Consider the following 25188-nt stretch of genomic DNA (forward strand, 5'->3'; position numbering starts at 1 on the left):
TTTCACAGTATGGAAACAAAGTGGGTTATGCAGAAGACAGGCAGTCTATTTAGTTTCTTTGTCTTTTGCAAGGAACATAATTAAAGAGTTTCCTCCATTATGATATACATAGTAAAATGAACAGCAAATCTAAAAAGGTGAATTCTTTTTCAGGCCCTTTCTAGTTTTTCATTACAGGAGAATTAACAATCCTGAATCTGCCTGGTATATAGATTTGCATACTGTGTTCCATGCACCTACTGCTAAAATCTGATCCCAAATGAAAATTAAGATTACATTAAGATTTAATCACATAGCTTAGCGTAAGTCAGCTGCTTCTAAACACTCTTGCATATAATTCACAGTAAGAAATACACTTTATCACATGACAAAGAACATGTACACACATACATAAACTTGTGTGTGTATAAGTCTGTATAAAGTCCTGAAGCAAAGATTTACTACTGGCTTATGTAATTTGGAGAACTATGCTTTTGCCTCTAAGTTAAATGGACACCTAAACAAATTCTTGCCTGCCATCAAATCTGAATTACCTGGTCTGAGCAACAGTGGCCTTAATAAAATACCAGGAACATACTGGAACAATACCATTTCATTCTCTATTTCTGAATGAAACTTGGAAGCTCAGCTAATATAATTAGAACCTCAGTTAGCACAGAGTTTACACTAAGGCCTCAGTGTAGCTCACTGCTGATTTACAAAGTCAGCCTTGGAAAGAGACAAGTTCTTTCCTACCTGCTTTTTATCGTCTTAAAATAGTTATCAGTTTATTTATTAGAATTATTAAAACTAGTGATGTTTCCTGGACATTAACTCTTTTAAAGTATACCACATATTCTTAGTGCTAGACAGGCCTAGGGATACCCCTGGTTTAAGAGATCAGAAAACTAAAATCCAGAGGAGAGATGATTTTGCTCCTGGTTGCACAGCTAGTCAACAGCAAGCTAACCTAAACTGAGTGTATGACTTTGTGCTCCACTGTACTGCTGGGGCAGACTCTGTAGAGTGTCCAGCAGGAGCCCCTCAGTCTTCCAAATAGATTCCCTGGCTCATTTTTGCTTCAAGGAAAAGGAATACAAGCCTCAAGCCTCCTGCAACACCTCTCAATGGAGATGACTTTGAAAGCTTTATTAAGAGATGCCTTGAATCAGGCAGGGAGGTTGGGAAAGCTCTTTTGAACAAGTGATACTTGAACTGAGCTAGAAAGGATGAGCAGCATCTAACTCAGTATAGAGGAGGCGGCAGTACATTCAGGCAGAGAGGACAACATATTTGAAGCCCATGGCAGAAGAGGGATGGTTAGATCTGAGGACATCTTAGAGCACTTGAGAGGTGACAGAAGAGAAAACCCACTTGGTCTTCTACAAGGCTGGTCCTCTTCTTTCCTTTTCCTAAGGAAGAAATAAATCTCCGAAAGCATTTGGCACTATGTCTTAGGCCACCAGATTTAACAGAGAAGGTGTTCCCAGAGTAGATGAGACTGTAAGGAGGAAGCTCTACAGAAAAGCCATGCAAGCAATGAGTGGGGTGGAGGGGGTGGGGGGGCAAGAGCTCCTCTCAAATTCTGCTAGCCAAACCTCAGGGGGAGACTCAGGGAGACCAGGAGACCCGACTCTGAGAACAGCAGTAATTTGAGAAAATGGCTCTGCAGTCCCCCCTGGAAAGCTCAGGAAGCACTGCTCCAATGTTCTTCCACCCCGTCAGCCTGCCTGGAAGATCAATTTAATCTCCATACAGGCCCTTTCCAGCAGTTTGGGTTTATGACTGCTGAAGAACATGTCCCTTCCCACCTTTCCAAACACACACACTTTCCTCTCCCCAAGTGCTCAAACATAAGGAGTGAGGGGACTCTGAAAACATCACAAAGAGACAAGTAAATGAGAGTGCAATGAGGTCATGGCAATATGATACACTCTTTCCTGCTATAACCCAATAGAAGCAGTTCTAATTAAAAATAAACACATGAGAAACAAAGAACCTAGTTTTCAAAACTACCGTTAGCAGCTAAAGTGATTAGAGAGTTTCAGACTGGCAATGAACCTATTTTCCTTAGGGGAATTTCATTAAGAGAAATGATTTTGTAGCTAGAAATGAAGCTATAAAAACTCAACCTCCCTGACACCTAGCATTGAAGAACTTTAACTTATGCCACTTACTGGATGGGAACTTCTTCCATAATCTTACCTTCTTTTGTCAACCTCTGTTAGATATAAAAGCACAAAACCACTCAAACAACAGAGATCTGTGATTCACTCCAGCGTTTTCCCTGTTTTGTAGATATGCCTAGTTTCAGACCGAGTTATGATCCAGAATGCAATGTGTTCTCTAACCCTGTTCAGTTCAATTTATATGGTAAAATTGCACCCCAGCAGACATCTCTACTGGTGTGAGGCAACTTCCCACTCCAATTTAGGCATCTAAGTACTTGCTATCCTGTTTCACAAGTTAAATATATATCAAATGAAGTGAAAGTTCTACTCTGTAGTAAAGTAAGTTTCAGAGCCAGAGCTGCCCCCGGCACAGTTTCTCAGGACCTATTTCCATACCCTTTTGGGCAGAGGTCACAGGAGCTGGGATTTCCCAACCCTTCCTGGTCTCAGTTCAAGGGTCTGGGACCCCATCCGTCTGAAAGGCTCAACCAATTTATCTTCCTCCTTACTCTGTGTTCAGGATTCCCTTAAGTCCAGGACCCAGAATTCTTCTCCTTTTCCCTTTTACCGCAGCACAGACTGCATCCTATGGTCAGGGTCCTTCTCCTTTCTTCAAGAGCCATGGCTGTTACTTCTTAGACATCCAGACCTTATAGGTTAGTTTCTGCCCAGGTTTCTGGACTGGAGAATTGTTGGTGAGGGGTAAGAACAGGGAAGGTGTTATTTAATGATACCCAGGGTGTGTGGGAAGGGGTGATAGAGAGGAACTGGAACCCAGAAAGTGTTAGCTCCTTAGCTAAGGCAGCCTGGCTGTTTAGAAAGTCAAGTTCATATCCCAGGACTAATATAAACACCAAGATATGTATTCTTATGTATAACATGTCATGAGAATTAGCTACATCAGGTACTAAGGAAATGATCAAGAATTATATGGCTAAACAGAGAATGGTAAAAATGTAGAATGAGCACTTGAAGAGAGTCAGGAAACTGTGATCTGGTCCCAAAGTGTCACTGCCAAGTCCAGTGATTTTAGAAGTCATTTTTCTTCTCTGGGCTTCTTCCAGATAATGAAGGCACTGAACTAGTTCAATTCTAAGACACCTTTTAATTCTAAAATTATGACTGAAAATCATATTTCAGATTAACTTCATCTTAGCTGTTATCCAGCATGGTCATCTGCTCAACATTTAAACACAGAAAATAACTTTTTGAGAAAACTAATATATTATTGGCTCTTACAGGTCACAATCATTTGGAATTCAGTTTGGAAGAGTAGTTTATAAAGTACACACAGGAAACAAAATATTTAAGTTCTGAGGGATAAGACACAGTTCTGTTGCACATAATTATTTCAACAGCAAATGTGATACAGTATTCCCTGCAGAGTCAACACTTGGTGCCTAAAAACACATGTTTTTCATAAGCACACAAGTCCCAAAGCTGTCTACTTCATATAATTTTAGTAACACATTCTGGCCAGCATCAATACAAGGATATGACAGATTAATTTTTCTTCTTCAGTGTCCAAGAAAACAGGCCCTTTGGATTGACTATATTCGGAAAAACTACAGTCACGCTTTAGGAATACCTATCAAGGTCCTTTGAAAAACTTAAAATGACTGTACAATATTTATCCTGAAATACTAGTCATAGACAAATAAGACTTTTTAAGTATCTTTAAAACTATAGGATCCAGATACTAAACTTATAGCACTATGATCTGTGCCTTCAAACATCCTTCATCTCCTGCTTGCTTTAGGGTAAGCAATGGGAATGGGATCAATTTCTCCATATTCATAATTTCAGGCAACCAGATAGGTTGGCAACATTTCAGGTGACCCTTCTGACACAGGAAAGGGTATTGCATGTCAGATAACTTAAAGAAAAAGGAAAGAAGAGTAGGAAACATCTGGTATTTCAAACATAGTCTAAGTTGATTTCAAGACAATTTGGGTCTGGAAGATATTATTCAGTATTCACGGTGAGATCATCTGATTCATGCTGTTTTCATGACCAAATTTCCCTCTGGAGCAAAAAATCGTATGTGGTTACTAAATAAGCAAGTGTTACTAAGACTTCTTTAATCATCTTGGAATGAAGCTGACCAAGGTAGATGATATGAAATACACATATATTCTCTCTGTACATGTGCACATCTATTCATCTAACTGTACACATATATGTATACACACATAACTTCACTTTACACTCTTAAAGAAGCATTTAGATCCTTTTCACACAAATGAATATTCTGGACAAAGGAACTATATTTCTAAATAAAAAATTCCTCTCAGCACAAGGCTCTTTTAGAAACCTGGTAAAATCTGTGAAGTATTCCCTACCTCAAAATGATATATTTTGATTAATCTCTGACATAAGATTTTAAACTGTTTTAGATTTTTAGCCCATTGCTTGTTTCTCAGTATCTACTAAAATTTTTAGTAACCATCCCCACAAAAAAGGTTAGGTTACACAGAAAACGAGTCTTAAATATAAAAACAGAGGTACCCTTCAACTTTTACACAGTTTGCCAAGTTTTTTAGGTAAGAATACAAAGAAATAATTTATTGTGATTAAGAGCTACTATAATCATTCCTAGTAAAATTGCTGTATCTTTTTCCTTGCTCATAAGAACAAAAACTTTCCATCTCTCACTTAAGTCTGAAATACATGAGGAAGAATGAAGAAAAATTCATCACCACCCACATAGTCACCCAAACCAGGACCAGGAGGCCCCTTTATCCTTGTCTATGCCATGCTTTTTATTCTAAGTCTTGTTGGTCTCTTCTCTAGAAACTACACAGTTTGTTCCCTCATCCCTCCACTCTTCATGTTCAAACTTTTATCACCGCACCCTCCAAACTGATCACTCCCTTTGTATGACATCATAGTCCTGCTCCCCAAATTATTTTAATAAAACCCAAGGATGATCACAGCATCCCCCTCAATAGGTGCTTTTAATGAGTTCAATGAATTTCACAGCTCTTAGCCAGGCAGAGAAGGGCCTGGCACCCTTCGACCTGGCACCACCCTCGTTCCTACGACTCCCTTCCTCTCACCCCTCCCCTCCAGCCTTGCTCTCCTTCTAAAGGAGCTTTTCTCTTGCCTGGATCTCACTTCCTCTCTCCTCTGTCTGGTAAAATCCTACTCTCTATAGACCCAATTCAAGTATCAGTTACCCCATGATACATTTCCTGAACTATTCTCAGCAGAGTTCCTCTGAATTCTAATTGGTCTTGCTCCAAATTCTATTATTTAGTCTTTTTCTATACTGTAACTGTTTATACATCAGTTTACCCACTAGACTGAGTTTTTCCTTCATATTTGAAATCCTGATGCCTGCTGCAGAGCCTGCGATTTATAGAAATGCCACAAGTTTTGTCTATTTAATACTTGTTTTAATTATCAAATGATCTATGACATAGCACCTTTACTCCAGGGAACTCCCACTGTTTTTCAACAACAACAACAACAAAAATTGATGGTAGGGGTGGTGATGATGATAATAACAGCAGCAAGTATTTATGAGCAATTATATTGTCAGGCATGGTTATGAGATTTTTATATGGATCATCTCACCTTATCTTCATAACAATCCTATGAAAGCCATTGATTATTATCTGAATTTTCATCCAGATGAAGAAACTAAGGCAGAAAACTATTAAGTGGCCCAAGGTCAGGTGCACTGCAGAATGCCTGTTTCTTAACCACTAAACATAGGTCATGGAAAGATCCTGGTTTAGATAAATATTTAGTAAATTAATTTTTTAAAATAGAAAGAAACATAATTTTTAACTTGAGAACAAAGGATTACAGCCAAGAATAAACTAATCAATTAAGGGCCTTTAGTTGTCAAGACCACTTACCCAGAAGCAAGTGGGAAGAAAACTCACAGATTCTAGGATTCATTTCCACATCCCTTCAGCTTTTCAGTGCGCGAGGTACAAAGCCAAGGCCCTGCGTGAATCTATATCATAAAATCTACTGTAAGACAAATGGACTGACACCTTTTTGTTCACACATAGTAGTAAATCATCATTAACAAATCATTGTGTTGGGAAAGAAAAGGAAACAAGTGATCTTTCAGTCTATGCAGTTTATAATAAATTCTATTCTGGAGATACTCGATCAATCTTCCTGGAACTTTAATGAATTAAACAGATAACTCCCACCCAATCTTCCCCTACATTTCTTAAGACAGTACCAGTATTAGGTAAGTGACAAAGGGACAATCACCAAGGCAATTTGTCTACTTTGGTCTGGGATATAATCAAATTGCAGGCAGATTACCTAAAACATCTACACAACCTCAATAAATAAGGTAACATTTTTGACGAAGCTCGAAAGTAGATCCTGCTGCTTTTTTCCTAAGAAACAATAATGAATTTCAGTTTTGGTAGGATACCTTGAAGCAATTCTAATTATGCTTTTTTTTTTTTTAATTAGCACCAGTGGCTGCTATGGTGGAAGTGGTAGCAAAAATACTTCAACCACCATTTGTTAAGACATTACTACCTGCCAGGCACAATACATATACCATCTCATTTAATGCCCATGGGCAAGTGTTATCACTCCTATTTCACAAATAAGGACACTGAGACTTGGAGAGATTGAGTTATTTATCTAACACTGACCAGCTATCTTGTAGGCAATCTGCCAAGTGCAGAGCTGAGATCTGAAACTCGGCATTTCTGACTCCAAATCCTGAGCTCTTAACTACAAAGTCACCATTTTTTTCTCTCCAAAATGAGACTTTGAAGACAAGTAATATTTTAAATGTGCAATATTCCTCATCTGTAACTTCGGCAGGACTATAGATTTTGCTCTGAAAGACTGCCTATCCATCACCAGTCAGGAGCTCCTCCTTCCTAGACAAGTCTGAGACTGATTATAAGAAACCTGAGTGTCTGCACACCAGCTGCATTAGCACTGAAGACCCTGAGTAGTTATTTACACACACAAGACGACCCTCAGAAGAATGGGGCATGGGTCAAGGTAAATATCAAGGGGCCTGATGCAAAACAGCTCTGTTATAGCAAGAGGAAAAATGTTGTTAAAGAAACAATACAAATACAAATGAGCAAATTAAATCTCAAAGTTGAAAGATCTTTATTTGAAACATGTAGACTTATCACTAGTACTGAAAATTATTGACTATATTATATAGAAGATTCCATACATTTATGCAGTAGCCAGGGGAGATACAATAAGGCAAAAACTGCAATAATCCTTTTCAATTTTATTTCGAATCACTAAATTTCTAGACTTATAATGGAAAACCTCTGTATTAGTTGCAAATTACCCTAAAATTTAGGGACTGAAAATAACATTTATCATCACATAGTTTCTGTGAGTCAGGCAGCTGAGAGCGCCATACCTAGGTGGGCTGGCTCAAGGCCTCCTACAAGGTTGCAATCTAGGGTCAGCCAGGACTGCAGTTGTCTCTGGCTCCTTATGACATGGCAGCTGGTTTTTCCCAGTGCAAGTGATCCCAACAGAGAGCACCAAAGGCAGAAGCTGCAGTCTTTAATCTTGGAAGTGAGTATCACCACTTCTGCCATGTTACATTCCTTGGCAGCAACTGACCAGGTCCAGGCCACACTCAAGAGAAGGGGATCTTGTATATATTTCCCTGTGCTATACCGTGTAATCTCGTTTATCTATTCTACATATGCCTGTCAGTATCTACAGACAGATAGATGGAACTCCCAGTCTATCCCTTCCCACCCCCATCCCTTGACAACCACAAGTTTGTATTCTTTGTCGGAAGTGGGAATCAATGGAGACCATCTTAGAGGCTGTCCATCACAATCTCTATTCTATTTTGATTTTAAATGCTAAGACTGATTTGTGATGAGACAGACTTTACAAAGGGAGGCGATACAGGGTATGCTTATCTACCACCCTTGCCTTTATTTTTTTTCCATTTCAAATATTTAAATGTCTCCCACCCAAATGTGCATAGGAAAACAAAACTTTGCTCCTTCCTTATAAATGCTCTTATTCCCCTTAATTTGTTAACTATTCCTCAGTCAGGACCAGGGAACAGTCTTCTAGAAGACAGGTTGGAATATGATTTTTAGTCTCTTAAGTTTTATTCTATAACCATCTCAACAAATATACACACTTGTGTACACACATATACACATACATACTTGTGTTTTAGAACACAGTCACAAACCAGAGTTATAAAATATCAGGTTTGATTAGCAAGAAATTTCTAAAAGTATATTTAATAGAAGTTTTTCACAATTTAAATAATATGCCATAGTCCTCCTTAATAAACAAAGAATAAAAAGGGAAAAAGATTCATATAAACCTTATTCTATTACATAACTCCCGGTGGTGGAAAGTAAAGGAAAAAAATATATAACATTTCCTTGTGATATCAAAGTGTAAATTACTTGATTCAAATTAGGTAGTATTTACAGTTAGCAGTTCATAACTACCTATTCAGTACTGCTTATTTACTCAAAACCTAATGTATCCTCACAATATTATTAGGGATAAAATAATTTAGGTTTTTTTTTTTTTAAAGATTGCCCTTATTTTAGGTAAGCAAATTATAAAAAGAAGTGTATTGTGTCTGTTCAGTTTGCTGGTTCCTTGTAAACATTTTCCCAACTGACTACTGTCAAATTATTTTTAAACAATTACATAAAGGCAGTCACTTGAGATGATCACCAATAAAATACCTCTTCTGTGAATTCTACTCAAAAAGGGCCTCCTCCTAAATCTGGTATTTTGAGAAAGACAATGCAGGCTATAAAAATGTCACAGTTAACAGCTCGGACTGCTGAGGAAATGGCCTGTTAATTAGGACTGGCTGAGCTTTGGCTCAGTGCAAAGACTCCGTAATGCATGTGCTTTTTATACACAGCCCTCAAAGTCTCTCAATTATTAGCTATAAAAGGGATTTTTTAAACTATTCCAAAAGGCATCTGTAGGAGTCTCTTAAAAGAATTTAGATCATGACAAACAATTCTAATTTGGTCTTGTGTCACTACCGCCATAGCTAGCTCTAAAGAGTGGATCCCACAGATAGTACTGTGTGCTGAGAAGCTTTTATTGACTGTATATCCCCAAATTTGAATATTGCCATCATTTTTTGCCATGCCTAAGAGCCACAGTAGTATTTCTGTAGGAGTAACCTGTTATGACAGATGGGTGAGGGCACGGGGAGGGTGACTGTACAATTAAGTGATTTACTGCCACTAACTGCCTACCTAATCAGGGCATATGCAGGAAAAGAGGACAGGGGAGGTGCTTTCAGAGCCAGAATGAGGGAAAGGCCTGTGGCAATGGTTGACAGAGCTGTTAAGAGGAGGCACCCAGGGAAGCAGGAGCATCCAAGAGAACCTGGAGAGAAAGCCCCGTGGAGAAAAGGCACAGAAAATTGAAGGGTAAAAGGTGCAGAAAGACAATCTTCTCATTTTCCACTTGTGCCCACAATTGGGATTCAGGTGCTCTTAGAACAAAACCAAAGTCTTATAGCACAGATAGGGGTCTTGGAAACTGAGAAAGGAGGGGAGAGATGCAGGAATTCTACTGCCAGATGCTTTATGCTTATTTACTTACCATCTAGCCTCTTCATATCTTCCGTTACTCTGGAAAAAATGAATTATGTTTTCATGGTGTGCTCTGTAAACATAAGAGCTTTAACTAATTCTTGACTCATCCTTTGATTTTTGATCTATTTAAAAAGTGGTTTGGATTCACATGCTTTTTATTCTATATTTAAACTATAGCCCAAGGACTTCCTCACTACAAAAGGTATACAGATGTTATTTTAGATTTGTCTAGTGTTCATAGTGGCTTAAAATAACAACCATTTATCTCTAGTTTCTGATCATGATATTCTGCTCATGCTTCTGCAGTTTAGCACCTTGGGCTGGGTTCAGCTGGATGGTTCTGGTCTGAGTTGGGCTCACTGTATCTGCAGTCACTTTTCAGGTCAGCTAGGGACAGCTGGTGTGGGAAAGCCTCAGCTGAGATGTTTCATCTGTTCCATGTGGTCTTTCATCCTCCAGCAGGCTGGGCTAGGCTAGTTCACACGGCAGTGACAGGGTTCCACGAAAGTAGTTAGACGCAAACAAGCCCTCTTGAGATCCAAGCCTCAAGAGGAACACATACATATCCCTTCTACCATAGTTTACTGGCAGCCCAGATTCAAAGGGAAGCAAAATAGATTCCATTTCTTAATGGAGGGTGCTGCAAAGATTGTGGGCATTTTTGCAATTTACCAAAAAAAACTGAAGAAGAGTCCGTTATAGAAAACATACCTGTTTCCTATACTGGACCAGAGTAACTGGTAATGTTAAATCAAGTGCCCCCTTTAGAGAAGCTAATCAGTATAGCTTTGAATCATTCCCACAGTGACTAGCATGACACATACTCAAATTAAGTACTAGAAACAAGTACTTATACATTTGTATTTTTACCATAAAAATTAAAATCACAGTAACCTGCAACCTCAAAAAGGAAAAATTAAATCCAGTAATTTTATACATCCCAATTATTAAACTTCAAATATTCCTTTGTGTCCAACAAAGCATCAAGTATCAATAATTTTCTGAACGTGTGCTGTCATAAAATTCTTGATGATATGTTCAAGTGCCCGTTAAATGGTTTGAAGATCTATAAAGGATTTTCTTCCCTCTAAATTGGATTTCTTGCTAATGATTGTGATACATCTGTTTACTATATGTGCAGGCACCATACTTTGTGCTTTAAAATGTTCACCTCAATTATCCTTATACCCCTGTGAGATAGATAGTTGTAACTTATTTTCAGATAAAGATCCTGAGGTTTAAAGGGTTAAGTAATTTTGCCAAATTCACACAGCTGGTAAGTGCCAGGACTAAGAACTGAACCCAGAATTCTAAAGCTGATAATCAAACTTTCTGCAGTTTGGGTGCTTCAAACATTTACTTATTGATACTAAGGTCTAGCTAAACAAAACCAATCAGAGAACATTAATAATAACACTGATCAAGTACTTGCTATATGTCAGGCACTGTTCTAAGTGTTTACATGCATTACTTTATTTAATCTCACAATAACCCAATAAGGAGGTACTATCCATGTTTTACAGATAAGCTCCCTGAAGCCAAGGAGGCTAAGAAACTTGTCCAAATTTCTAGGGGAGTATCAAACTGGGATTCAAGCCCATGAAAGTTCTGTTCTGCTCACTTCTCAACTCCCTGTTTTCCAGGGGAGTGGGCAACAGTGGTCCACTGGATGATTCTATCCTCTGGCTTGATTTCAGCTGTTCCATGAGAAAAGTGCCAAAAAATAACATCTCTGTTGTTTTTACCTGTGACATCTTAAAAGCAATATGGATATTAAGGCCACACAAATCTGTCTTGCCTCCCTCTACCATTAATTTCTGCCTATTTCTCTTGGGATAATTTTCTGTTCTGCTATCACTGGCAGAGTCGAACACACAGCATCATTTGAATATTTGTAGACTCTATTTTCAATTTGTTGCAGTATTTAAAAGGTCAGATTTTGTAACTCCTCTTAAAAACCTTTGGCAACTTGACATTTTCCTGAGAAATAAGTTCTATATTTCTTCACCAGGAGATCATTTGACCTGGCTGGGATGAATCTGGAAAGGTCTCAAAATTAACAAAAGAGTGACTGGATTTAAAAAGGACCCTCTAAAAATCAAGTAAGGGATACTACAAAGCTAATTTTCCTTCAGAGTTTTCCACAAGGGTCAGAGACTACCCTGCTTTGAAATATCAGTTATCTGTGAAACTATGCAGAATATCTTCTCAGAAAAGATTCTTGACACGTGAGAGATCTTCAGAAAAGTACACTTAAACCCCCAAATTAAAAAAAAATACATATATACTATAGAATACACGGTAGACTGAAGTAATGATCCCAATTCTTCGTTTTCCAGTTGCAGTATTAAACATCCACACCCTTGCCTCATAGTCATTAGACTGGACTTTTCCTCCTCTTGACTTTGAGCTTGGACATGTGACTGCTGTGGCACAAGGTGAGGCTTAAAATGTGCTCCTGCAGTGGTTCATGCACTCTGCTGCTCCAGACTTTTGCTTAAGGTGTCCAGTGAACTAAGGAAGATGAAAAATATGTGGCGCCAACGTGCTTCCAACCCAGAGCTTGGAGGCAAGCCCAGAATACCAAGGGCTTACTGACTGTTTGCAAGCCATGTTTCTTGGTTCATGCTATGTATTCTTCCTGGAACGCCTTCTTTGCCTACTGAAACTTTATCTATCCTATAGGAGGTTAGTTTGAATGTTGTTTCCTCCATGTTGTTGTTCCCAGTCCACTCAATTAAAGTTGATTACTTCTGCCTCTGAGACTTCATAACACAGTAGTAACCCCTTATCCATAGTTTCACTTACTGCAGTTTCAGTTACCCATGGTCAACCAAAAATATCAAACAGAAAATTCCAGAAATAAACAATTCATAAGTTTGTTCTGAGTAGCATGATGAAATCTGGAGCCTCTACTGTGTCCTGCCCTGGACATGAATTACCCCTTTGTCCAGATTATCTACCTAGTTAGTTAGTCACTTAGTAGCCAACTTGATTATCAGATTGACTGTTGAGATATCGCAGGGCTTGTTCTCAAGTAACCCTTATTTTACTTAATAACGGTTCCAAAGCACAAGAGTAGAGGCGCAGGCAATTCAGATATGCCAAAGAGAAGGTGTAAAGTGCTTCCTTTAAGTGAAAATGCGGAAGTTCTCCATTTCACATGGGAAAAAATATCATATGCTGACGTTGCTAAGATCTAGGAATCCTCTATCCGTGAAATTGTGAAGGAAAAGGAATCCATGTTAGCGTTGCTGTCACACTTCAAACTGCAGAAGTTATGGCCACACAGTGCATGCTAATTGCTTAGTTAAGACAGAAAAGACATTAAATTTGTGCATGGGAGATAAGAACAGAAAACGGGTTCCAATTGATGGCAGTATGTGGTGCCAGAAAGCACAGGGCCCATATGAAGACTTCAGCAAGGGATCCCCTAAAATGAGTTACACCATTCAGGAACAGGTTTGGACTGAAAAATACAATAATTACTGGAGAGGCTGCGTCTTCCAGTTAACAAGCCACTGCCGCATTTCCGGCAAAGTTGAAAAAATTGAATAAGGAGAGAGGCCACATCCACAAAACTTCTAGCACAGTATATTGTTACAATTGTTGTTACAATTGTTCTGTTTCATTATTAGTTACTTACTTCCTGTGCCTAGTTTATAAACTAAACGTTACCAAAGGTATATATGTAGAGGAAAAAACAGTAGACATAAGTGTTTGGCACTATCTGGGGTTTCAGGCATCCACTGGGGGTCCTGGAACATACCCCCACCAACAATGTGGGGAATACTAGAGTTGCCTGTATTCCTATTATTGCAGTGCTACTCAAAGTGTGGCAGTCTGCAGACATTTGGTTACCAGTCTGTGATGAGACATAACAGAAACTGAGAGAAAGCAATTAGGAATTGTTAAGCAATTGGACAGTAATTCTGTCTGATGCACTTAGGTTTTTAAAAATGGGCCTTGTGTGTGTCTTTTTTTCCTTTTAGTAATTCATTTTTACTGTGTTCTTAAAAATACCAGCCCAAGACAGATTCAGAGTTTTGAAAAAAATGGTTCCTCACCATAGATACTTTGAGCAACACCGTATTATAGCACTTATTTCATTCTATCCAGCACTGTAGTTAATTTAGGTATCTGTTCTTGCCCACTAGCTAGCTTGCCTGCCTTTCTTCCTTTATCCGCTAATGCTGATATCACAGTGTTTGAGGGGGGAAAAGCTCAACAGGTGATATTGATAGAAATGGAGTTTAGATTCTGTAATCTTACATTTAAACTGACTTTTTAACATTCTCTATGAAAAACAAAGAGTGACTTTGTTTTGTTTAACCCTCAGTTATTTTTATTATATAGCCAATACCCCATAAAGAAAATAGATTCTTTACCTTTACTTTATCACTCATTCTATCAAGACTTCCATGATGTCACACTCATAGGAATAAAAATCCACCTAACATTTGTGTGATCATTTTGCAATGAAATATGACATGACTTTATCTTCAAATAAAGCAAGGGCAAGCTCATGGTGCCTACAGACTTATTAATGGACTCAGCACCAAGGTATCAATGCTAGGCTTTCAGCCTCATTTTTGCTGGGCTCATTGTTCTGATAAGAAGCTATGCAGCAGACACCCTGAAACCCCTTTTTACAATTTGCATGGTGGTCAGAATGCCAGTGTAATAAGCACAGGGTGAGTCACTCATATTTCAGGATGATACACCATTTCAGAGATACTGTATTTATCTAGTAGTAGCCTGGCTGTCACTTGGTAGATAAGCTCTCAGCTGTCCTCACTGCCTGGCTTCTCCTATATTTCCCCACTTAAGCTGTGCTCAAATCCAAGGAGTCCTGCATTCTTGGCAGATCACCTACCAAGGATCAGAGAATTTGGTAATGCTAAACTAAGCTCTTCTCCTTTGTTGAATATGACCAAAATAAAAGTAGTGATACCTAGAATCAACTAGTTCTTATAGCTATATACTCACTGTGACAGAAACATGAAAATATGTCCACAGCACTGTTCCCAAATTATACCTAATTTCTTTTTTGTCTTCTGTCACTTTCTGTTCTTTCTTAATGTTTTTGTCACTGGCAAAGAATAGTGATTATAGTGGTTGATTGAGAAGAAAGAAAGAGAAAAGTAATTGAAAAGTCATTTTAGGCTCATAGCATAAACTTGTATTAGAAAATTACAGTCATGTATACGTTCATCTAATTTCCCATTATTTAAGCAGGGAGTTAGGTAGATCAGGTACTTAGAAAAAAAACGTAAAACTAATTAAACATAACTGGAATTCTTTTAAAGGAGAATCAAAGACTGGAGCTGGAGAGCTGAAAAGCATAACTCTAATTTAATTCTCTAATAGTGCTTAACGCAAGTTTCAATACATGATTTTACCCAAAGACCAGGGGTGCATTTATCAAATAGCAAATTATTTTTCCTTAAAATCCTGAATATCTATGAGGTTGTAAAACCTGTTTTCAATTTGGTTCATCTTTTCTTTATTTTCCTCTCCTTGAAAAAGTTGATTTCATAATTCATAATTTTTATGATGGTCCCTAAACATCACTTTGTAAAAAGCAAAATAATTTCCTGTATGTACTAAGTATCAATGATCTAATAAACAGATTTTTGAAAGCCATACATTCAGTTACCACGACAGCAGTTACCAAACAAAAATTAGTAATGACTAAAAACAGTAAACACAATACAGGAATGACTCTTATAAGGCATTTATAATCAGGAAAAACACTTGTCTATGGATTTTATAGGTGTAAGATTATAACCATTATAGCCTTATCCATTCACGAGCTTTTTCACATTCTAATACATAAAAGCTGCTTTTGCATTTATTTTCCACTTGTCATTACTTAAGATAAATAATAAGTCCTAATTACAAAGTTTGCAAAACCAGGAACCAATGCCAAGAATCACCACTAAAACAGCCTGTTCTGTATTAGAAATCTAGTGTACCCCTCACCTTTAAAGAGTTCACTAATGGGTATAATCAAGCTTCCTCAGTTATCAGTCATGCTTACTTTTATCATTTATTTTGTCATTTACTTTCATTTACTTTTTTTTTTTTGCTCTGTCATTCCTCTCAACAGTATAAGTTCTGTAATACAAGGCACCTTGTCTTTTTGTTCATATTATACACCCAGAGTGCTTTCCACATAAACTACTCACATAGTTTTTAAATGAATCATCTCATTTTAGGAGAGAGAATTTTTAAAGACAATAAAAGCTCCATTATTTTTCATTTTCCTGTAATTAAATACCAGGGAAAGTGATGCATGATGCCTAGGCTTATTTGACTCATGTCAATAGAGCAGTTTACATGCCTTCGAAGCTTTATACTACAGATTTAAATGAATTAAACTTAATGTGTTCAAACATCCCACAATATTAAAAAGGTAAACTAAGTAAAAAGAAGCTGAAAAATATCTAAGATCTATGGAAAAAAGTTGCAATTATAAGTTCCCTCATGGAATTCACAGAAGTGTATAACATTTATACACTATGCCATTTCATTAAAATCACACATATTTATATATTCTTGGCTTGTGTGATTCTTAAGCATTGTGGAACATTATTATACTTGATAAACTATTGATAATATTTTCCACAGTCAAAAAGAGTAACAGGATTTGAAGAAATCTTAGAAATCACTTGGTTCCTCTATTGATTTTATATATACATATATATATAAAGTATAGTTGGTTTACAATGCATTAATTTCTGGTGTTCAGTATAGTGATTTAGTTATGTGTGTGTGTGTGTTTCCTTTCATATTCTTTTTCATTATAGGCTATTACAAGGTATTGAATATAGTTCCCTGTGCTATACAGCAGGACCTTGTTGTTTATCTATTTTATATATAGGAGTTAGTATCTGCAAATCCCAAAACTGAGATCCAAAGTGGCCAAGATCACAAAAACTAGAGGGGACCCAGATCTACTCTCAATCCAGAGTGATTTTAATGACATCACACTGATAAATAGAAGTGAGAAAGCTTACAGGACATCTTTCTGTATACTACAGTTCTTTATCTACACTGGGTACTTACAAATTTTTCTAATTTCCGAACACATTGTGGTGATTTGGTTTGTTAAAAAACTTATATTCAAATTAGCATAGGGCCAAACTATATTCCTACTTCTGGTTCTCAGAAAAAGAACATAGGAAGTCGTACTCCTACCAGTTCTCATTATCCTCTTCCTACTATATAGGTCCCTCAGAGTAACCCTGATAGTCCATGATGTTAATTCCAAGCTTACATTGCTGATGCCATCCTGGAGCTCGGTGAGAGCCTCATGAAATACCTCATCATTGGGGTGTTTCCTATTGCTTCTCAATAGATCTTCTTGTATGAGGAATGGTGAATTTCATACAACAAAATAGTTCTTCTAGCACTGAGTTTACTTTTTGTTGTTGTTGTTTTTTTAACTCTCTATTCTTAGCCATTCCAGTGGCACTTCGAGCTGCCATTTAGGTCTGCCATTCCAGTGGCACTTTGAGCACTTTGCTGCTAGAAGAAAGAGAGATTTAGCCTACTAAGCTATGTGTAAGGCCTTCTGTCAAAGCCTTTCTCCAAGGTTCAGCAGGTAGCAAAAACTCTCCTACAGCCCAACCGTTAAGTGCCTCTATACAGTTACAGATGTCACGGGTTGAAATCCCAAAGCAGAAAGCCAAAAGTAGGGTCATTATTGTTCAGGACCATATTAATTGCTAGGAGGCAGCATTATCACTGCTCCCAACAAAAGTTGGGAAGTTGGAAGAATCCTAGAAGATATGGCCCAGAATATTATTGGAGCTTATGGAATCTCTTTGCCTGTAAAAGTCTCCCAGAAGTTCCTTTTCATGATACTTTTACTTGTTAAGACTTTGTCTGTGCAAAGGATCAAAGGCAACTTACACTAAAAGGCATATATAAAATGGATAAAGTATAAATAAATTATATAAAACCAGCAGGGTTGGGGGAAAAAACACTTCCTCCAACATAATTCCTTCTAAACAAACAAAAATGTTGAAATGTACCTTAGATTATTTCTCTTTTTATATTAGGATAATTCATTCAACATATATGTAGTGATCAAGACAAGGATATCAGAGGACTGAGAGGCTAGGCAGCGTGATAGAAGAAGCATGCATTCTGAAGTCTATGGTTCAAGATCACAGATTATTCTGAAATTGGCAGAACCTATCTAAGCCTTAGTTTATCCTTAAAATAAGGGTAAGGTATACTTCATAAATTGCTTTGAACAGCAAACAAAATAACTATGCAAGTCTAAATAGGATATGAATTTATCTCTCAAGAAGCTTGCAATCTAGGTAAGAAGAAAACTATTATCTAGAGTAAGAAAGTGATGGAGTGTCCTAAGAGTTATGATAACATGCTTTGGGACTTCAGAAGAAAGAGATTTTGCATCTAAATAGGAACAAGAAGAAAGATTTCCTGGAGGGTGATGTGAAGAGTGTGTCTCGAAGGATGAGTAATATTTAGTATTGCAGATGAGCAATCGAAGTCAAGGAGTGAGGTGATGGTACACAGCTAATTGCCAGTAGGGACACAAATCCCTAATTCTACTTCATAGGATAGCATAATGGAGCAAAATCAAAAGAAAACTTGACAGTTCTATTCAAACCAATATTCTGAGCAAGTTAGAGAAAGTAACTTTTCATATCTAATTAATGTAACGACTCACCCATGGGTTCAAAGAGATAATAGCCCCACTGAGGACCACTTTACTTTATTCTGTACTTCTTCTCAGAACGTAACTGTCTCTGATGTAAAGCCCTGGAAGTACCATGCCCACCCCCCCATTACCCCAAGCCTTGCCAAGGATCTCACAGCAAGAATGGCTTCAAGCAGAGAATTCAACTGTAGATTTGAGCATCTAGGTCACTATTTAGTTGCCTTTTCCACTTCAGTCAGGGCCACCCAAGAGAAAAGGCTCATTCTAATTTCTAATGGAAATAATCTTTGTGGCTCAGTACTCTTTCTTTTTTTTTTTTTTTAATTTTCATGAATAATTTTTAATGTTGATTACATGTTGAAATGATAGCAGTTTAGATATATTAGGCTAAATTAAATGTATTATTTTTTCCCTTTTTCAGTTTTATTATGTAGAATTATTACAGTTCAACTGCATATACACATTATACTGCATGTAAATACATATATACAGTATACTGCATTTTTTTTTAGTTTTCATATATGTACTAATTATTGTTTCTAAGAACAGATTAGATCTTTAGCTTTTTAAACTTACATAGTTATCAAATGAATAAAGCAAACTACAAAATAAGAATCAACAGAATGTGGTAATCCAATCACAAAGGACAGTCAAATGTGCTTACACATATTCAAGAAATCAAAATAATAATTAGTTCATTTGTGTCCTTCTTATTATTGTTATTATTTTTTAGATTCTTCATATAAATGATGTTATATGGCATTTTTCTTTCTCTTTCCAGCCCACTTAGAATGACGATCATCAGGTCCATCCATATTGTTGCAAATGGCATTATGTTACTCTTTTTTATGGCTGAGTAGTGTTCCATTGTACATATGTAGCACATCTTCTTTATCCAATCATCTGCTGATGGACATTTGTGTTGTTTCTATGTCTTGGCTATCGTAATTAGTGCTGCTATGAACATTGGGTGCATGTGTCTTTTTGAATTTTATTTTTCTTTGGATATATGCCCAGGAGTGGGATTGCTGGATCACGTGGTAAGTCTATTTTCAGTTTTTTTAAGGAACCTCCATACTGTCCTCCATAGCGGCTGCACCAATCTACACTCCCACCAACAGTGTGGGAGGGTTCCCTTTTCTCTACACCCTCTCCAGCATCTATCATTTGTAGACTTTTCAATGATGGCCATTCTGGCTGGTGTGAAGTGATAACTCATTGTAGTTTTGATCTGCATTTCTCTGACAATTAGCGATGCTGAGCATTTTTCACGTGCCTATTGGCCATCTGTATGTCTTCACTGGAGAATTGCTTGTTTAGGTCTTCTGCCCATTTTTGGATTGGGTTGCTTGTTTCTTTGATATTAAGGTGTATGAGCTATTTGTATATTTTGGAAATTAGTCCCTTGTCAGTCACATCATTTTCAAATATTTTCTCCCATTCTGTAGGTTGTCTTTTCGTTTTGTTGATGGTATCCTTAGCTGTGCAGTTCAGTACTCTTTCAATTGCAATCACTTGGTTTCACTTTGTTTTTCTGGCAAATGACAGAAGCTTTCAAAACATTTTTGGATGTTGAGAAAGGGGATTTTTAGTGACATGTAATCTTTAAAATATATCTCATCTTTTTAAAACAAAATTAAAGAAACAAAAGAGTCCTAAGGAAAAAAAAATATGCAAGACATTAGGAGGGATCAAAAGATGGAGGTTGGAAAAGAGGCTAACAATGAACAAGGTGTAAAATTAAAAGCCCTGCAGCAATTCCAGGAAGCATAAGGGAGTTACTGGAGTTCTCTTTCTTTCTGGTATGTTTTTAAAGGAGAAAAAAAAAGTGATTCTCAAGGGAGAGTAACACAGAAAGGAAAGAGGAAAACAGCTGGCTGTGGGCCATGATTTACCATTCACCACAAAATGAGACTCTGTTTCTGCTTCTCAAAGGCCATTGTTTTTTCCAAGCAGACATAGGCTCTACTTAACACAATGTCAATTATAATGAAGAGACATAAGACATAAGGAAGAGATCTAGACAAATAACTCAGAAGACAGGGCAAAGACATAAAAGTCAAATTCTACTCTTAAAATATTACTAAAACAAAAACTCTGTATAACCGAAATAGCTCCCACATCCTAGCAACAGCTCACTTACTTCAAACAAAATATAGCAAAATCTAATTATAAAAATGCCTTCTCTTTATGATGATGTGTTTAACTGATAATTAATCCAAATTTGTGCAAATGATATGGACAACCAAGTTCTCCTTTTATAGACCAAGAATCCTATAAAAGTATCATCCACCTAAGTGGTTGTGAAGTAAACACAACCCTCTTTAATTCTTTTTATATGAAATGTTAACAGGAAAGGAAAGTAACATGTGTCATCTGCCTGGGGAAAAATTCTTATGAAAACAACAGTACAGGGTTATAGAAGGAAAAAATGTAACATATCTTAAAACAGAAGTAATGGTTGTTTCTTTGTTCCAACTTCCAACCAGGCTTTTTTAAAGGTACATTCAAACTATCACTTTTCTTATATACCCTGGTCAAAAAGACCGGAGACCTGAAAACTATCTAGGTACCAAAATAGGGTAACAAGGCTCTGCTCATAGATCAGAGATGACCTTGCAATGTTTTCTTCTTCTGGTGTGTTAGAAAACAATTTCTAAAGGGAATGCAAGTTTCTTTTTGAGATTATGAAGTGTTTTCCTGGGACTTCTAAATTCTTTGTACTGGGAAACTTTTTGTTGAATCCACAGAACATTAAGTCTGTCAAGGGTCCTACAAAGGCACAGAAAGAGTAAGCTTGGCAGTCAAATTAGACATCTTTGGGATCTTTCAGTACTTTCCAATTTATTAGCTGAGGACCCTGTCCTGAGAATAACCAGTGATGACAAGGTAGTGAAACAAGGATTTGTTACTGTCATAGTACTGTCTGTAAAAGCTTTAAATTTATGGAATCCTTTTTCTTGGAGGTGGGGGAAGGAGAGGAGGATTAGAGAGAAGGATAAGATCCCTGGCTGAAAAGATAACCTTTTAAAGTAAAGAGGAGATGGAGGAGAAAAGTTACACCATATATCAAGACCATTATTTATCATAATTCACATTCTGAAACTAAGGAAATTGTCTATAAATAACGTCTGGATTTTTCCCTTGCCAGTACATATAATTCTTAACCTTGGACTTTCTCCCTCAGAATTACTTCTTTGTCTCAAATAATCTCAAAATCACTTTTAGATATTGACTCTTTTTTTTTTTTTTTGTCCTTTTAAGTAGATGTTATTTTTCGGAGCAGTTTTAGGTTCACACAAACAAAAATTCAGCAGAAGGTACAACATTCCCACATACCTCCCTCCTCCCTACAAAGTATCAATATCCCATACTAGAGTAGTACATTTGTTACAACGGATGAACCTCTATTGCCACATCATCATCCCCCAATGTCCATAGTTTATTTTAGGGTCCACTCTTGGTGGTGTTCATTCTATGGGTTTTGACAAATGTATGATATGTATCCACCACTACAGTAGCATACAGAATAGTTTCACTGCCCTAAAAAATCCTCTGTGCTTCGCCTATTCATTTCTCCCTCTCCCCCAAAGGTTGTTGACATCTAAAAAGTAATTTTTGAATCAATATTTATAAACATAGATGAGACTCCCCAAATTTTACACAAGTACTAAATTAACCAGCTCTTACCCACTTGAAAAACAAAATAAGCAATGTTCATTAACAGAAGGCTAATTAACCAGCAAACAAAATGCACTCCTAGTGGTAAGCAAGATTAGCAAAAAAGTTAGTGACATCTAAAGCAAAGAAAGAATAAGAAATCAAACAAGAAGAGAATAGAATGCAATCATACTACTCTCAGAATTTACATTGTTTTCTCACCTTTGAGTGCCAGTTCTAGCCATAAGGAACGAACTTTTTTTCCCCACTGAAAATTTTTATTTTTCGACAGCCTCCTAACCTAATATTTCCCATTTGCATACATTTTCAAAAATCCAATTCTGGGTATGAAATAGAATTAATGCTCAGGTCAGAAACTTTGTTTTTAGAAGATGAAATAATAGCAATGTTGGCAATAGCATAGTGGGTAAGAGAAGAAAAGTAGGTCCTCTCTATTTTTCCCCTTTTTCTCTCTGCAAAACTTCCTTCCTTATTTGATAAGGAGCAGCTAGCTTAAATTTACCGCAAAGTAAATATGAGCAATTCCTTGGAATGAGGCCTTTCACAAAGAACGTACACTGGAATGTGACATCAGCATTCCTTTTGAGTCATAGTTTGGTTCCCCACCCCTTTTCCAAGGAAACGGGAGATTCCCATAACCAGAGAGAGGCTCAGGTAGGTCTGAGGGTTCTGACGTCCAGAGGACAGCCAGGCAGGAAAGTCTCCTGGAGCTAAACCACTGGTGACAATCGTCCTTTGGGGCTAGCTTTCAAAGAGAGAGAACGTTTTCTCTGGAAGATAATCCTCTTCTAAGAGGGACGCAAGTAATGAATGACTGAAAAAAAAAAAAAAAAGAAGAAGAATAAAGAAAAAAACTCATCACCTCTGACGGTATCACCAGCCGCGGGTGCGAAGAAGTTCATTAAATTAATGCTCCCGCTATAATGGACAGACAAGCTAGGAGGGGAGAAGACACTGAGCTGTCAAAGTCACATCAGTGACCCCAAACCACAAAGACTTAATAAAGTTGAACTTCCTGAGACAGGAAGAAGTAGTGTCACGGTCTCGCCTGAACTCGCCCTAACCTCATCCTTTTCTTTTAGGGAGGCACAGGCGAAACATCTTAAGTTTCAAACACCTCCAACCGTTGAACTTGGTTAGACTGGGAGAAATGTCCCGCGCCAGCCCTTCCTGGCGCACGCGACTCTCCGACGCTCCTGGGTTTTAGGAGTTGGCGGGGCCGCCAGGCAACCCCTCTACTGGGAGGGTCGGGTACCCGGGCGCGGGACTCCTAGGAGACCCGGAGCCAGCTCGCGACCTGCGGCCCATGCGCCGCACTCACCACCAGCAGCCAGGGGGCGGCGCCCCGCGCAGGTGAAGCGGCCACTGCCCGCCGCCCGCGCCGCCCTACCTTCTTCACTTTGGCCTCCAGGTCCATGTCGTGTATCAGAGGGGTTCGTCCTCTCGTCCGGGATCTCACGCCCAAGCTCGCCGGGCCTCCGGCACCGGTGCGGCTACTGGGGGGATCTACGGGAACTCCAGCGCCGCCGCCGCAGCCACTCGCTCGCCGCCGTCAAACTTCCGCCGCCTAGTCCGCTGCAGCCGGCCTGCGGCGGGGACCAGGAACAAAGAGTTCCAGGCAACCAATGGCAGCCGGGCCCCTCAGGGCAGCCGCCAATCACCGAGCGCCGCACGCACCTTCGCGGCCCTAGCGCGGCGCAGGCAAGGTGAGGGGCGGGGCCGCGTCCGGGGCGGCGCCCTGCGGGGCGCAAAGCGGTAACCTTGACGTGGTGTCTGTGGAAGCACCGGGTGTCTGCAGACCAGCACCTAAGGAATTGGCGACCAGCCTGCCTCAAGCTGCAGATGAGGAAGAGCCCTCCTAACCTAATATTTTTCATTTGCATACATTTTCAAAAGTCCAATTCCGGGCATTAAACCGAATTAATACGCAGGTCAGAAACTTTGTTTTTAGAAGATGAAATAATAGCAATGTTGGCAATAGCATAGTGGGCAGGAGAAGAAAAGTAGGTCCTCTCTATTTTTTCCCCTCTTTTCTCTCTGCGAAACTTTCTTATTTGATAACCTTTGCGTGTCCTTTGGCCCTTTGTCCCTGCTATGTGAAATGGTGTGAAGCTGCTCATGTGCCTTATGCTTTGATGAAGCAGTCTCCTAGCCATAAGGAGCAGCACTGGAGCACCAGAGCTGGATCCATGTCATGGCCTCATTCAGGAGCAGTTGCAATAAGTACCATTAGCATGGTGGGTCTGGAAGGATCCTAGGGATCAGTGCATTTAGGTTCCTCATTTTTCAGCAACTGTGAACTCCAGAGACAGAGGGTCCTGCCCAATTTCTTAGTCTCTTGGAGGCAGAGCTAGTGCTCATGAGTCTTTAAGCAATGTATCCAGTATATTTGGGACTGTAAACACAGCATTTTGACTATTAGAAGTGTCCTGTTTTTAGGTTCATCGTAATGACCAAAAAAAAAAAAAAAAATTATAATGGTCATATAGCAGGTGACCTTCTAAACTGACATCTACTTTCAAAAAGGAAAAAAGTCCCAAGTCATGTAGATATTTACGTTCGATTTCCCTCCTCTTTACCGTTGGAAATTTGGTAACTGAAAACACCCCAAATTCATTTTAGCCAACAGTTGTAACCTTTTGCTTACTTGGTTATTTGTTACTGTTGTTTAACATGAAACCAAGCAAGACCCTGCAGAACCTTCCCAGGGAAAGACCCATGGTGTCCCCAGCCTCTTGTTTATAGAAGAGCTTTTGCCTCCTAGGCCTTTCCTGAGTTCCAAAGAGCAAATTTAATCAAAGAAATGAGAAAATAGGGAAACAAAGGAAAACAGTCAAGCAAAACAAAATAATAATAGGTTAGCCATAAAATAAAGTTAGGGGCCTTAAGTTCCTTCTTAAGGGCTATAGACAGTATTTCTGAGCCATATCCTTGAGTTGTTTTTATAAAAACCAGGCCCCCACCAGATGAAAACTGCTGGCTACCGGCACATAGACCCCAAACCAATTGGAACCAGAAAGTTGATGATTGAAATAGCACCCTGTTACCTCACCATCAACCAATTAGAAAATTATGCACAAGTTGA

At 38.4% G+C, this 25188-nt stretch overlaps 1 protein-coding gene across 1 annotated transcript in view; it reads right to left on the reverse strand.

The window, feature by feature from the left end:
* The window catches only part of TES (testin LIM domain protein), a 45648-nt gene extending 21919 nt beyond the window's left edge, over nt 1-23729 (reverse strand). Inside the window, exon 1 of the mRNA XM_032483643.1 lies at nt 23494-23729. Coding sequence (XP_032339534.1) covers nt 23494-23520 — 27 coding nt within the window. The 5' untranslated portion in view covers nt 23521-23729. The remainder of the gene's footprint in view (nt 1-23493) is intronic.
* Between the last annotated feature and the right edge of the window lie 1459 nt (nt 23730-25188).

The sequence above is a fragment of the Camelus ferus genome, chromosome 7, assembly GCF_009834535.1.
Source record: "Camelus ferus isolate YT-003-E chromosome 7, BCGSAC_Cfer_1.0, whole genome shotgun sequence".
In the NCBI taxonomy this organism is placed as follows: domain Eukaryota; kingdom Metazoa; phylum Chordata; class Mammalia; order Artiodactyla; family Camelidae; genus Camelus; species Camelus ferus.